The sequence below is a fragment of the Argiope bruennichi genome, chromosome X2 (assembly GCF_947563725.1).
Source record: "Argiope bruennichi chromosome X2, qqArgBrue1.1, whole genome shotgun sequence".
NCBI lineage: Eukaryota > Metazoa > Arthropoda > Arachnida > Araneae > Araneidae > Argiope > Argiope bruennichi.
In genome coordinates, this window is record NC_079163.1 from 81,518,146 (window position 1) to 81,534,563 (window position 16,418).

Below are 16,418 nucleotides of genomic sequence, written 5' to 3' on the forward strand. Positions count from 1 at the left end.
CAAAACGTTAGAGTTAAAAACAGCTGCACTATTTTGAATCTTGATGCGATTTCAATCACAGAAGATGTAAGTGCTATGAATAAGATTTCTACGTATATTTTTTCACCGAAAGCTGGAAAATATGTAAAATTATAGAGGATATATACATGTTGAAAATAATGAATTAAACATTATTTTCGTTCAAATTTTCATTTTTAAAGGTTTATAAATGTAAGTAGAACAAGAGAGCAGTGACTCTGCATCTCCCATATTTTCAAATCAACGCAAATGAGTAGCATAAATGTACATTAATCGATAGGTTTAAAATTTAAATAAAACTCTGAGTACTATGTCACATTTTTTTTTTACACTCTTTACATAATATTACTAAAACACTAATTCAATAATTCTAATATATTTCAATTTTTCGGTTAAAGAACAAAATCGAATTATATCAATTTTTCGTTAAGAAAATATTAGTTTATTATCATGAATATTTTTTAATGCTGCTATTTTATTTAAATACGATTTCAGTGTAATATGTTTTCCATAATTAAGTTTAAGTAGGAAACAAATTCTAAATTAGTCTTTATTTATTCTTTTTTGGAGCATTTCTCATCCAATCAGGATTTTGGAAGTTTAGACAAAGATTTTCTGACAAAGAGATAATCTTTATAATTGTATTTTTTTTCAATGTATTCCTTATTCAATGAATAACTTTAAATAAGTAACAAAAAATTTAGTTCAATTGAAAAAAAATATACTAATTTCGATTAATCGAATAATTTAATGAAATTGAATTCTGAATAAATATGATCATTGGGAGAGGTTTAATTATTTGTAAATTAGCTCTTTCAATACCATAAAAAAGCCATGTCACACCGTGAGTCATAGAATAATTTTTGAATGATAAAAACAAAAATATATATTTTTAGGAAATATTAATAACAAATATTAAAAGTAAAAATATGCCCTTTAAAAATTTTGTATTAATTACAAAAGTGTTAAAAATATTTTATGAATCAATGTTACAAAAGTCTCACTTAAGGAAATCGAATTTTGAAAATCTTTATGTCCTAACTTTCTAAGTTACTCTAGTTAAGTTAAGTTTTACAGAAATCAACAACTAATATGCATATTCGTGATAATATGTATATGCTCATTCGTGCTCAAAATTTATAATACCAAAGTCTTGATAAAAAAATTGTAATTTAGCAGATAAAAGAGAGAAGAAAAAGAAACAAACGTAATTTTCTTTTATCAAACGAACTCAATCATAAGTTTTTAAAAATAAGATATTGCATTCTGACCTAAACAGTTATTTCTGCATTATACAGATCCAGGTGAATCAATCTTTTTCACGCCAAGTTGTCGACACCCGAAGAATGGGGAAATCTCGAAATTACACAGAAAATTCCGTTGGGGAGGAAGATTTCGATTGTTCCACTGACTAACAAGTTGTTCCATGACTCTATCTCTTGTGATCTAATCATGAGGGGAAAAAAGTCCATTTTAGATTTCAGAAGAAACTGACATTTAAAAGCGTGAAAAGCAGGAGTTACCAAACTGGGTGGTGGTGGAGGGAGGGGGTGCATAAGAAAGAAATCGGCAAGTGTCAAAGTCACAAAAGCCAACCCGCGATGAAGATGGACAAAAGCCAGCAATAAGGGAGCCATCCGGTGGAGGTGGTGGCTAAGTACATCACGAGCCAACGAATCAGCAGCGATCTTTGGACACGACTTGCCACTTGGATCTATCTGGTTGGCAATCAGCAGTGGCTGTTTCAGTTAGCAAGAGGCAGATCGAGGCACGCAGTTTCAACCGGCCTACTACACGTTTTGGCTACAGCTACTTATTAAAGGTGATGAACCAGCGTGGGATAGGGCTAGGGACGTGATAAATCACGAGGCCTTTGAAAGTCTACAAAAAAAGAAAATAGAGAGGAACACCCCAACGCTTGGCACCCCCGGCCCACGTGAAACTTCAACTAGCCGTCTCCTATTATCACACGAACTGAGCCGGCTACCGTGCACTTACAGTATTTACACTGCTCTAATTTGTTAGGCATTCCAGAGCGGGCAATCGAAGACGGCTACAGACTTTCTTTGCCAGGAAAGTTCTTATCGCGTTCAGACGTCGTGAGCGTGAGATTTTTAAACAACTTGGACGGGCTATTGAATTCGACGCGGGTATTTGGTAGCGGAGATAGCAGAAAAAATAATAAATCAGATGTTAAAAAAAAAAATTATAATAATAAATAAAAGTTAATAAATAAAAAAAAAGGTAAAAGTGGAGCATCTTTTCATAGAAAACATTTTCTTGGATTAAGAGAAATATTTTTTTTATTGTAATTATCCATGTTGAAGAAACGAGATTTGCTGGGAACGAAAATTTTCATTTTGAGGTACGATCAGCTGAAAGAGACGATTTCTGAGATGGCATAAATTTAGATTCATTCCATTTAGAAAAATTCTTCATAGTAGGCCCAAAGTTGCTCACCGAATTGTAAACCTCGATACATTTAACAATTAAAAATATTAGTAGAATAATGTTTCATTCAATTGTTGTGGAATATGACAAAAGAAAGAAAGAAAGAAGAAGAAAATAACAAAGTATGATTCATTTGATTAAACATGAAATATATTTTAAGGCTAATAATATGAATCAAATTATTTCAGCTACAACCAGCCATATGAATTTTTAACTCCTTTTCATTTATACAGAATTTTCTGAAGCAAATTAAATACGAAAGAAATATTATAAAAAATTGCTTTAGATCGCATATATAAGTAAGTGGAGAAGAATTAGATAATGGAAAAAGAGAACAAGTTAGTGAAAATTTACATTTCAAGAAAACACAAAATGTTTAACTATTACACCAGACCAATTTTTTTTAAAGCAGATGGTAACACCGGTATGTAATTAGCCCGAATACAATGGGAACAAACATTTAACTAAATCATACATCAAAATAGTCTAATAATAGTTACTTCTTCGCCTTGTAGGAAATAAGTGCAATTAGTTAAAATATAAATTCAAATAAATGAAATGGGGTTTTAAAAACATTTTTTTATATTGGATATTTCTGTTTGCTTATGTTTTTTTTCTGCCAACTCAATTGATGATTCGCGCGAATCTGTAAAAACGTGAGGTCATTAGATGTAGATGAATAACTTTTTGCATTCCTTGAAATGAAATAAATTGACGAAGTTCAAACTACCATGAAATACCTGCTTAGTTACTCATGGCAATCTAAAACTGGTACTGAACACATATAGCATAATACAAATAAAATCTGAAAGAAGTGAAAACTGGATTAAATTTAACCCAAGTGACAAATAGAAGCTGTCAAGAAATTGTAACGATTCATTTATCTTCCCTTAACTAAGTGTAACAGTTTCAACTAATTGGTTGCAATCAAAGATCTACATCTGCTTAGAAACCGTTTAAAAAATTACTTATTTTCATGCCTAAGACATTAAATAGTAACATTATCCATAGAACTTTCAATCATTTAACAAAATTTGCATCTCAAGATTACTGAAAAAATAAATCATCTCTTTAAAAAAACCAACAGCATAAATCCAAAAATGACCTTTAAAGTAGATTTAACTGCCCATCAATAATAGAAAAAAAAAAAAAAAATAAAGAAGAGGAAGTCTCCAAACTGATCTTTTCTCCCTTCCAAGAGTTCTTTTCAATTGGCATTTTAAGAGGAAAGTGCACCGCTCAATCATTTTCGTCAAAGATCACCCAAATCACATGTATTGCGAGATGGTTTACGGTCGTTAAAACTTCCTCAAAAATTCATCACTTGCTATTTACCCGCTATTTCCTGACTGCTTCAGGTTAACGTGGAAGAGCATTAGACTCGCGAGGCACCAGTTTTCGTTTAATGTTAGAAAAATCAGTTAAAGGCAGTTTTTTTTTTTTTTTTTTTTTTTTTTTTTTTAATCGCGATCAACCTTTTAGAACTTTTGCTCACTAGAAAAATAGCTTGGTAAACGGAAAAGCGATAACATGAAATGATTGTAATTTGTATGAAAATGATGTGGCGAAAACGTTTTACACTGACGATCCCCACTTTTTTTTTTTTTTTTTTTTTTCCTTCTGTGATCTCTGAGTGTGTCTTGACAATTTTGATGTAGCTATTTTTTTTAATTGCGTTTGCTTTCTAGCAACGATATAATAATTATTTTTAATGCAGCGATAAACGATCTTTTGAAGTGTTTACATACTGATGGGAGCATATTGTAAAAAGTGTATCATAAAAATCCCCCACATATTTTTATTATATAATTAAATATAATAAAATTGTACTTTTTCAGTTATTTAAAAAATATTCAATAAATTTTGAGAAAATTTAGTTATATTTTTAGGTGTGGTATACTTGAAACAATTTTCCTGGTAAAGGAACATAAGTTTTTTTTTTTTAAAGCATATAAATATCATTATCGCTACCTATTAAATCCAAAACATTTATGTTATTTTGGAAGAACTATCAGAAGATGAGTATGAATGTTTGAAACAGATGAATAACCAAAGACGCTAATTCGCGTCTATTGTCTACAATTCTTTTAAATATCAATCTGAAATTTCGAATTCGTCAAAAATTATCCACTTATTGAATGATTTTTTTCTCGTTTAATAGAAGTTGACGGGAGAAAAATATGAAATTTGAAATAGATCATGCATTCTTAAAGAGCGTATTCTTAAATTTGTAGGGGAAAACACTAAATCTGAAAAGAAATAAATAATAAATATATCAAAGAGTTTGATTCTATGATTTTCAGCAGTGAACATCTAGAAGAGTTTGAAGTTTCTCTTTGCAAACAGCCATGTCAAACACACTAGCGCGACGTTAAATCGTGCACACGACTAGAAATCGTAACGAAAAGTGGAAATATTTCTAATATAATTTATTTCGTAATATTATTTGTGACATTTTTTCTTAACTTCATATGCATCTTTAATATAAATATTCATTTATTTTAATTTCATTTCAACGTGCATTTATCATGAAGTTACCATATTACTATATAATTCACGGCAGCTCAGAAATTAGAAACCTATTTTTTTTTTTTAAATTTTGGCAAGCCAGCATTTTTATTTGCAATATCTGCTTTTGATACAATTAAAAAGAAAATTATTTATAGTGTTATTTAAAATATTAGGCACAAGATTAATTAAACGGAATAAAATGGTATAATTAAAAATGTCACTGACCTTTAAATTCTCATCAGTATTTAAGTGGAGGTTTAGCCTTTGTTACAAAATTAGATTTAAAATTACAAATGACATACATCACCTTATAACGACCTTTGGCATTCATTTTTCTATTAATTACAAGTAACATTTTTTTTTCATTAGCTGCATCAGCCATAAGCTCAATGTATCCGTTAATGTACACATTTTTAACCCAAACGTTTTAACCCAGATTCCCAAAAAACACACTAACCAGCGATAAGTGAAACGGATGTGTCAATGATATTATTCGTTTCTTTTATAAATGTTGTAAGATTAAGCCTCGCTGGTAGGGAAATGGGAATCGTATGCATACAAAAATGTGTGAAAATTGACAAAAAAGAAACAAAAGAGATCGTATATTGAAAAAATAAGGTTTAATTCCAATAAAAGTATACATGGATTTTTTTTATCTGATACATAATTGTCTTTAAGTTAGGATTATTTATATTATTCTAGTAAAAAAACCGATATTGAAATGCTTAAATATCTGATATTTTACAGTTTTAATGAATTTTAAATTTGCATGAAAATGTTACCTTACCTTTTAAATATATCCCGTCGCGATTTTGAGACTTTAACAAGTGATAAAATAAATTTCACTTACCTCTAAAATGTTAAGAGTTCACATGTGACTAAAACTGGAATAATAGATACTTTTTTGAAAAATTAATTTAAATTGATCTCTAAGGCCCATTAAAAAGGCAAGATTTTTGGGAGAAGCAAAACATTTTTTTTCCCTCTTGAAAATTTATTCATAAGTAAAAGCGTTGTTACTTATATGCTGAATATAATAGACTCGTTTCGAATGAAGTCACATGACAAACGTAACTGTCTATCTAGCTTCTAATAGCAAATGTTATTATGCATTGTACTGTGACGACGGTACGCTCCTTTTCTGCTTTAAAGTTTAATTTATTTGGCAATATTTGTTTTTATAAAGGATGCTTTTTGGAAGGAATAATTTTCTTTTGAAAAACCTGATCACTGTTTAATATATAGTTAGTTAAATGAATTATTATTATATAAATGATATGACAGTCACATGACAATTGTAACTACGCGTCCAATCTAACTTTTAACTGCACGCTGTTATTTGTAGTGATTTTATGACGGCATGCTCCCTTTCCTATTACACGATTAACTGTGGATTTCTAAATTAAACTGGCATGCCGCATTTAACTTCAAGATTTGTCATGTAAACATGACATATCTTGGATGTAATATTTCATTATGTAATATATAATTAATATTGAAATTAAATATGTTCCTTACTGCTTAATTCAAAGGCGCTACAATATAAGATATTTTTAAATAGTTAAATAAACTTATTCATCAGCCGCACAATTAATAAATAACAGTAAAGTTAAAACGCTGAATTTTATTTAAATGAATTTTATTTTAAATTTAAAAAATTTATGAAATTAAAGTTTAAATCAAACAAATTTTAAAATACTGGAATTAATAAACATAAAATATTCTTTTTTTTCCATCTGAAAACGAATTAATTTGTTAATTTTTTTCACACTTCTAGTTTTGATAAGATAGAATCGAAATTGTAGTTTCCACATATAATCTTTCTCAACAATAAATCTCAAGCTAAGTCTCTTTTCATAAATTATGGATTCTCACAAACAAATTGACTGCATATAATTAATATGAAACATCTATCTGATAGAGATTCATAGTTTTTTCTACTCTGAAAGCTTGGCTAGTAGACACAGTTTAGGTCAGATGGCAATGAGCACCTGACTAGAGAATAATGAAAAGGCGAACAACCACAAATTATCTAAAATTTATTTTCCTTTTTCTCGGCAATTAAAATCCTTTCAATTTAAAATGTTTCGACTACATCTGCAATAATCTTAGAGCATTTCGTTACTGAACTATTTTTATAATGTATTTTTTTTTCGGTTCCAAGTAAAAATCAAGTAAATTCATCTTATGTATCGCCATTTAAATAACTGATATAATATTTTAGGAGACATTTTGGTATCGCAGGATATCACTTATTTTTCGAAAGTGGTTTCTAGCTTATTAATGCAGGTCATCAATATTTGGTAAGTATATTATTGCAAGCTAAAAAACTTTTTAAACTGATGGCAAAATAACTATATAAATTTTGGCAACTCTTAATAACTATATAAACTTTGGTAATATTATTTTGGCAACTATATTCACATTAAACAAAAAATTTTTAATACATTATGTCCCGAACTTAAATTTTCACCATATAATATAATAATTTTATTTTATACAGTGTTTTAAAAAATGCGCATATCATTCCTTTTATCAAATGTAGAGAAAATTTATTTATATATTTTTCAATGGACACCATAAGTATTAAAATCACCAGAAGATTATGAAAGATGTCTACATAACACCAAATAGAATTTTTAATGTCAATTAAACCTAATATTGGCACTTAAAATAGCACAAAATTATTGCGTCTACTATTTTCATTTCAAGCTAAAACATGAAGTCATATTTTAATTTTATATATTTAATTAATCTTCGAAAATAACAATTTAATTGAAAGTTACCCGTTTCTACTTCAATTCAGTTATTTTCTGTTGAGCTGTAATCAGCTGACGAAAAAGATAATTGAGCCGGAACCTTTCCCTCCACAGTTCCTCATCACACAATACGGAAGACGTTAAATCCCATCGGAGTAAACGTGTCTGTGTAGACATATCTCTAGTGAGATTTCAAACCAAGATTCAAAACCAAATTTTACAACCCCAAACTACACCTTTGGCATATACAAAAACGTTATTTTGCAGAACTCTATTTCTATATAATCATAACTGATATTTGATTTTTTTTTTTTTTTTTTAGTTTTGCATTTTTATAATTTTAAATATGTAAAATTAGAGTCACGTTTTCATGTTCAAAAACAATATAATAATATTTTACCCGTTCTAAAAGAGAGGTATTTGAATGAATTTAATGCGATTGCGAGACGCGAAAACAACTCCTAAACAGAAATGTTAGAAATAATATCTCTAAAATTTGTCCCTGCATATTCAATAGAATGGTTTTTTTATATACAAGAAATGATGAGCGATCATTTCGTAAAAGCACAATTTGTATGTAAAAAAATTAATTTACCAAGACAAATTATAATAAAAGCAGCATATTAACTGGCGATCTATTAATAGCAAAATAAGGGGAGTCGATTCTAATTCTTTCTTTTATAGTTTTATCCAAAGAGGAGTACTGAAAACGAGGAAATGCTAAATGCGTGACAACTGATTGAAAAGAGCGGATAAACATATTCTAATTTGGGTGGAAACACGGTTTATTGCTTTCTTTCTTTCCACAGATACTCCTTATGAAAAAAAAAAAAAAAAAAAAAGTCCTCAACCTCCAGATTTTTTTTTAATTCAATAAAATAATGTTTCTGAATGATCGCGATCCGAATTCGCTAGCCTCGGGCTAGCACGAACAAAGAATGAAATAAAAGTTATTTTATTCTATCTCATCTTCTTCCAATAATTATAATTATAGGCTTTGAACGTTAACTCTGAACTTGTTTGATGCATTTCAACCCAGCGTTTGAGGCATATCTAGGATTGGACCACAAAATTATTCAATAAATAATGTAAATTATATGATTTTTTTTATCATTCAGTTAAGCTTTTACAGAGATTTACAGCACACAAATAGAGCTGACACATTCTTAGAAGGATATTTTCAAAGAAGGAGTAAAATAAAAATGGAGCCATTATGTAGTTTCAACAAATGCATTATTGAAGTCATATTTCTTTGAATAAGTACCAATTGAAAAAAAGTAAAGTTCAGTTTAAAAAAATCAATTTAAAAATTTTAATACTTAAAACTTTTTTTCTGAAAAATGAAAAAGAAATTAAAACATTAAAATGCAACAAACATTTTTTTCTTTTTAACTTATCAAACATCTTTCTTGAAAAAGCAGCAACACAAAAACATATTTCATTTTAACAAAAACGACTGAGTTGTATTTGTTCAGATCAGGATTTTAAAATTAAGTTTTCCATTCTCTGCTTTTACTTAATTTCCATTTACCAATGAGATATTTTAGTACTGCTTTATAAAAATTTAGATTCATGCCGACATGTGCTTTGTATTGGCTGAGATCAAAAAACCATTTTGAAGGATAAATATTTGAAGGTTTGAAACCCATAAAGGTTGAAAAAAATAAAAGCTAGAAGTGTAAAACATACCAATTTAAAATATGATAATTAAGATCAATTCTTTTTTTTTCTTTCTATACAATTTAAATTATTTAGAGTAAATATTAAACAATAGTTTAATTGTTATTAATACAGCAATTAAAATTAAAGGATTAAAGACTATAATTTAATTAAGATAATGAAAAAAACAGCAACAGAATTAATTATTGTTAGATATTTAATCAAGGTAATATCTTTTAATATTTTGAGGCTTAATTGTGGGGTATATATTTTACAAGATCACAAATAATTTCAGAACACTGGATTTTCTTCTTGTCTAATTAAAGATAGCAAATTTATGAAACAAAATTGAAATAAACCTGTATAAAAACATTTCATATTTTCTTTAACAATTTTTTTAATATTAAAACTTTATCACGAATTTATTTTAATAGATATAATTTCCTCGTTGAATTTTTTTGGCGAGAAAATAATCTATATTTTTACTTTCATTAATTTATTTGTTAACTAGCAAATATTTTTTTAATCCCGATTAATCGTGGATTTCTTTGAAATTAGTTTAGTTAATTTTTAAAAAAAACTAATTATTTTTTGATTATTTCTTGGCGAATACCAATTATGAGTACTGTGCAGCATGAAATAGGTATATCAAAACTAACTCGCCATTGCTTTCCATGTTTGGATAATTCATACATATTCAATATATAAAATTTTGATTTCACAAATGATATATAATAAAATTTCAATTTGAATTTGATATTAAAGAGGAAAACTGCAATTTTTATGTCCTCTTTCGCTAATGAAAGGAATGGTACCTCAGAAGCAAGCGCGTGAATTTCGCGCTTCAACCTAATAACAGTTGTAAAACAAATATCTCCGATGTCCTCTGTTAGTGATACCCAAACTATTATTATGATCTCTATTTTGACCTCATTTGTCGGGGGTACGCGCCCTATTTATTGGCATTCAAGGTCAACTCAACCGGACCCAAATGCCACTCCCTTTAATTAATACGGTCTCTCCAAATCTAGGGTGGATGGAGTTGACCTAAAACATCCATTGAGGCTTCGGGAAGAACGCGCCTGGAAAGAAAAGAATGACTCTTTCGATTTGTATCATGTAGTGGCTACTGCGTGGAAATTAAATAAACACCACACCAGGATAAAACGGTTAAGTGATACGGAACGGGCCAGCGGACTCGGGCCCGAAGCGTTTCGCATCTAGAGCACTTTTGACAACTGAAGAAGCGCCTTTCGCAAAAAGTAATTAACTCTCAAAATATTTCATTTGGAAAGTACTTGAGAAATTGGGTGGGGATGTTAAGAGGTGGAGAGGAATTCGTAGGAAGAAAGGAATGTCCCCAAACTCGCGGCGGATCGAAGCGAAATATGGAACTTGACCACTTTTCAGATACATTGAGTTCAATGGTTTATGATTTGCTAAAGAAAGAACAACAATTTTAGTTTAGAATTCAGTGGAGCATTTCATATCTACAATCATGCACTATTTTTTATGGCGTGGCGTATCGTCTCAATCGATGAAAAACCGAGAGGAATGTTCGATTTTTTGCAATTATTTATTTCCAGCAACAATTTGAATATTTGTTTACAGAGGAAAAAAGACCTTCTTTATCACACTACTTCACTTTAAGCATACAAATAAACACAATTTTTTCATAAAGTAATTTTTAATCGTAAATGAAATATTGAAATAAAATGATTATTTAATAAACTCAGACAAATATATTTGGATTTTTTATTAAGATTTGTCCAAAGAGAATGATGAAGAGTAAGGTGTAAGAAAATAGAAAATATTCAAGAAATGAAACTAAAACTGACCTAAAATTATAATGTCCTAACTTTTATTAAAAGTTAAATGATATCATAGAGCTTTATTACTGCATTAATTTCAAAATATTTTAGTTCATAACAAAGAACATTTTACAACTTAGATCCAATAAGCATATGCATTTTTTTAAAATCTATTCCCACTCTAATTTTTAGAAAGCAGACACACATATAAAAATGGTGAAATCCGTTTAATAAGTTTGTTATTAATAAAAGATTATTACAAATAAATCATCACATGAAAATTTATATATTGTCTAAAGATAGTGTATTTTCCTTAATTTATTATAAAACAGCTACATTTGGCAAGTAAATAACCCTTATTCCTTCGGTAATTTTTGTTTCAGGATTATGATACTTTTAGACTGGCACGTATAAATCGAATGGTTAAAAAACTGTCTTTTTCTGAGTACTGCAAAAATTTAGAGTTTCAAAAGTGAAAACAAATAATGGTATAGTATAAGAAAAAACGAACTCTGATAGATTCTGTTAAGAAGAGACTGATACTTTGATTCAAAGCTTCGCTATCAAAACTGAAAGGCCTCAAAAGCCCGATTAATGAAACTACTGTGGGTGGCCCAGAAGCCTGAATATCACGGTGAAATCCCCCCCCCTCCCCTTTTACATTAAGTGTGCCTGATAGAGTACCTTTATTGCGTGCTTTGTCCATTAGAGAAGCCGGCCGAGATAGGTTTGGGGGCAGAGAATTTTTCTGATAACTCTCAAAGGATGCCACAACTTAACTATTTGCTTAAACTGCCATGAGCTAAGTGGGGCCTTCATTTGTATGTCAACCCCTTAAGAACACAGGCTATCTTTGCGGTTTTTGAAGGGGTAGGAAATAAGTATTTTTGACAGAAAAACTCAAATATTCTGAGGTAGCCAAACGCGTGTTACCTCAGGAAAGAAAGGATTGATACAACATTGCTCTGAAATAAATGAACAGTAGGAAAAAAGATTTATAAAGCTTTGCTGAAATATTATATGTATATTGCGGACGAAAACAACAGAAAGAATAAAAGTTATCAATTTTAATAAGTTAAATGTCGATAATGAGGTTGAAACATTACAATTTAATTTGTTGTGAAATCCTCTTCTCTCTCTCACTCGAAAGAATATGCTAAAACATATTTTTTAAAACTTTAATATGAAATATCATTTCCAATGTAGAAATGCAATCAGTAACGAAATCCCATCCACCCCAAATAATATAATGTATTTTTTAAGAAATCTTATATCACAAACTTTTACAAAGCGAAATTTTATTCAGTTATGAAATTCTTATTAAAAATGCTAATTCTGAATATAATGTTATAAGTGATTTTATGGAGAAAATAAATCTTTTGTATGATGTATGGGTTTTATAACTTAGAATGTTTAAAGGATGAAAAATCACACGATTTTATAATAAAACGATTCTAATCTTACCCTGCAGAAGAAACTTCAGACAGAAATTGTGGAGAACAGGCTTAAGTTGCGGGAGATAACATTCTAGCTCAGTTGACAGATGATCAACTTATATTAAAATTTGCCAGTATATAGCATTATATAGCTCTTAAGGATTTTAAGAAAAACTAAGAATTTATTACTTACCTCGGCATATTCGCTACATGTGTCTACTGAAGAAACAAACTTGACCACATCATCAACTGTCCAATGAGAAAGATCATTAGCTTCTGACTGAGATGAGCATGATTTCTCAACGCAAAGTGATACACAACGCGAACGTTCTGTACTTTGGATTTTTGGTGAAGTCCTTGAAGAAGACGTTGGTGATGAATGCATTCTTTTGTCCAGCAATGACATCCATGATGGTTTTGTTGAACCCAAAGGTAATGTCCTTGAATTGCCTATGCTTTCTCCTGCGGAGGTTAGAGTGGATTCTGTGTCTCCGTGGAAGAGATCCCGACAATCCCTCAAATCTCGACCAACACCAAGTTCGAGTTTGGGTCTCTTCACGGCTCCAACAGTGAGATCAAGAGGATCCAAGCGATTTTCCCCATCTGCACTTCTTTTCACAGCTCCTTTCAGATAATTCTCGAGTTGTGAGGCACTTTGAGCACTGGCAGTCCGAACTAGATTGAGTAATGTTTGGGACGAGGAGAAATCAGAAATTCCGCAGGTCCCACCAGTAAGGGATGCACTACTGCTGTTAATATTATTATTGTTATTTCTGCTTTCGGATGAATTTGGTGAGTTCTGATTTTCTAATTTTCTGTTAAGACCAGCACCTAAACCACCACCATTGCCGTCACTGTCCGCATTTCGAACCAGAAATGGAGAGCCTCCCTTGTAAGGAAAAGACGCATCATAACCACGCATCAGTCCATTGCTCTGAGGCAGAGAAAAGCTGTGAATATAAAGAAAAATTAATTAAAACAAATACAACCAAATCTCTGCATTTGATGAGTTAATAATTATATTAAAGTAAGTAAGTTAAAAAAAAAACTCTAAAACCATTATCTCAGTTTTTTTCCTGTAAAAATAGAATTTGAAAACTTCTAACAAAACTAAAAATGAAATATAACAGATGTATTGAAATAAGTTTTGCACTCAGATATAAAAATCTATTAAGTTTTTCATATTGATTTGAAAGGTTTGCGAAAAAACATTACAAACTGATTTCTCCCTTGGAAAATTTTTCCAAATAACTATGGAACGAATCAGAAAAATGATTCATTCTGCAATGACAAAAAGCTTTAAAAAAATTACAAGTCTGTAAAAAAAGACTTTATTTTACAGTTCTAAGAGTGACGACAGCCTAGTATCGCTGTCTAGTAAACAAAGAGGGATAGCAGGCCGGTCGATAAAAAAAAAAATCTCATTGGCCCATTTGTCAAATAAACAAATTAGTAAAAAATAAAATGCTAAGACTATGTTTACACCGAATCATTAATAAAAATCATATAAATTAAAATGCAAATGATTTCTATATTGTGATATTTACTATTCATTTAATTGACTAAGTTATATTCCATTTGGCAGGTTATAATATGAAATTAAAATAACATTTTTATGTTGTATTTGTTTGAACTTTATCAGTTCCCTAGAATATATTATAATAATAAAATGATTTTTTTTCCAGTAAGGAAAATATTTTGGCTAATAATCATAGTTAATTTTCATGACTAATTTATTTAATTTTAATTACTAAATTTTCATTATTTGATTTTAATTACTTTTCCCATGATATACAATTAAAAATAATGAAAACATATACATTTTCATAAAATTATAAAAATAAATCATTATCAAAAATAATGATCTAATAATTAAATTAAAAATGATCTGAAATATGAAACTAAATTAACGAGTGATTAAAAGACCTCACTCATAATGTGCATTGCCTCTGGCTGCAAGATACCTAAATACGCCACTGGTTCTAAACAGTATTAAGAATTTCAAGACACTTTGTGGAATTCGGGGTAAGTAAACGGCACACCTGATCCCAAGAATACATGCAATTTCTAATTACTGCACAAAAACGTAACGAATTCAAAAGTAGCATAAACCATAAAATCTCGGTAATATCAAAGGTGGTTCTCGTTTTCCAAAGGACAGAAGCCTCACGAAAGGATATAAACTCAACCAACCTATAAAGCTGCATAAAAATAAACCCCCAAACAACTTGAAACAATCTCCAATAATGAGATCATTTATGGCCAGAATTCAGTGTATTGTAAACTCCACAAAAACCGGCTTTAGAAACTGCTAGCATAAAAGTTTTTACAGACTCAGGTTTCGCAACGCTCCTCTCTAAAGAGATCTTAATTGAAGAAAAATGTCTAATCACCCTCGTTGCCTCTTTTGAACTTAATTAGATGTACTCTCTGCTCTTGACGTGAAAGCCTTTAGGCCTGGTCTCGATGGTTGTCGCTCATTGGAAATGCTCGACGCATGCATAGGAGTGGCAGTTCAGGGTCATGAGTCGACCTCTAATGACCTCGGCCTAAGCAAGAATTCAAATTTTTGCCTTTTAACTGCCGTAGTCTTACGCTAGACAGGGCTATCCACTGTAATTATTTGGTGGATATTGCCGATTTTGAGGCGTGTACACAGTGGCCATTCGGTGCGGTACAAGAAGGAGGAGTTCTTTGGGGTCACACTCAAATGACAGAGAGAGGAGAAGTAACCTCAGGGGGAAGGGGTGTTTCGAAAACATTTTCCCAGAGACCACAACACCAGCGATACGAGCCATCACCTGCCCTGTCAACTGACAAAACTGTCAAAAGAAGAGGAGGAAACTGCCATCATCAGTTCGGTGTAGAGCATCGACAAAAGGAAAGATATTTTTCGTAACGAGCGAGATGGAGTTGTGTATTTTAAAATCTTCATTGAGAAGTTTCCAACTGAAAGAAATCAACCGTATGTCTATCAAACGTTGAGTGATCCCTTATTTGTTCAATAGTTTCGTAAATGTAATAAATATATTTAAATGTTCGACAATTGGCAGCTTACCTTTTTGCATTAAGTTCACTAAAATAGACGATAAATAATCCTAATGAAGATTTTAACGGATAAAAATAATGATTTTAAAGGACTGATGAAACGACATTATTTAGCTTTTCCCAGTTATTGCAAAATATCTGCCCAAACTATTTATAAATTATAAACAATAATAAATCTTTCCGAACATATTTTAAATTCATTAACTTCCAAAATTATTACATAAATGTCTGTAATATTTTGTTGAGTATTAAATTCGAATTTATTTTGTTTGAAAAAAAATCATTAAAACATTTTTTTAAATAAATGAGGGGGAAATCAATTTTTGTGTCTCCATTGCAGTAGTTAAATTAACAATGTACAGCATTTATTATTTCAGTTCTATGTAGTTAATAACCAAAAATTAGTAGTTATTTGCTTTAGTCTTGTGTCGCTTACTGCCCCTTTAATATTGACAAAATCACAAGTATTACGATTTTGAATGAATATAATCATAAGTTTATTTCTGACAACAAGCAGCTTTTATTTTTCTCAAAATTAAAAATAATCCACCTTGCTCCTCAGCAATCAATGGAAGCCATCAAAATTTTGCTTATGTTTTATGTGAAGAAAATGTTATAAAAATTCGTAAAAGCTTTAGAAAAAAAAAAACAATATGAAGAAGAGAGAAAGAACTTAATTTTTTTTAAAAAAATTCTATTAAAGAGTATTAAAAGACTAAACATAA

At 30.0% G+C, this 16,418-nt stretch overlaps 1 protein-coding gene across 5 annotated transcripts in view; it reads right to left on the reverse strand.

Moving 5' to 3' along the window:
• Positions 1-16,418, reverse strand: part of LOC129960197 (uncharacterized) — a 329,310-nt gene that overhangs the window by 30,809 nt on the left and 282,083 nt on the right. For all 5 annotated transcript variants that reach the window (XM_056073423.1, XM_056073422.1, XM_056073424.1 and 2 more), the window contains exon 5: positions 12,839-13,595. In XM_056073423.1, coding sequence (XP_055929398.1) covers positions 12,839-13,595 — 757 coding nt within the window. The remainder of the gene's footprint in view (positions 1-12,838; positions 13,596-16,418) is intronic.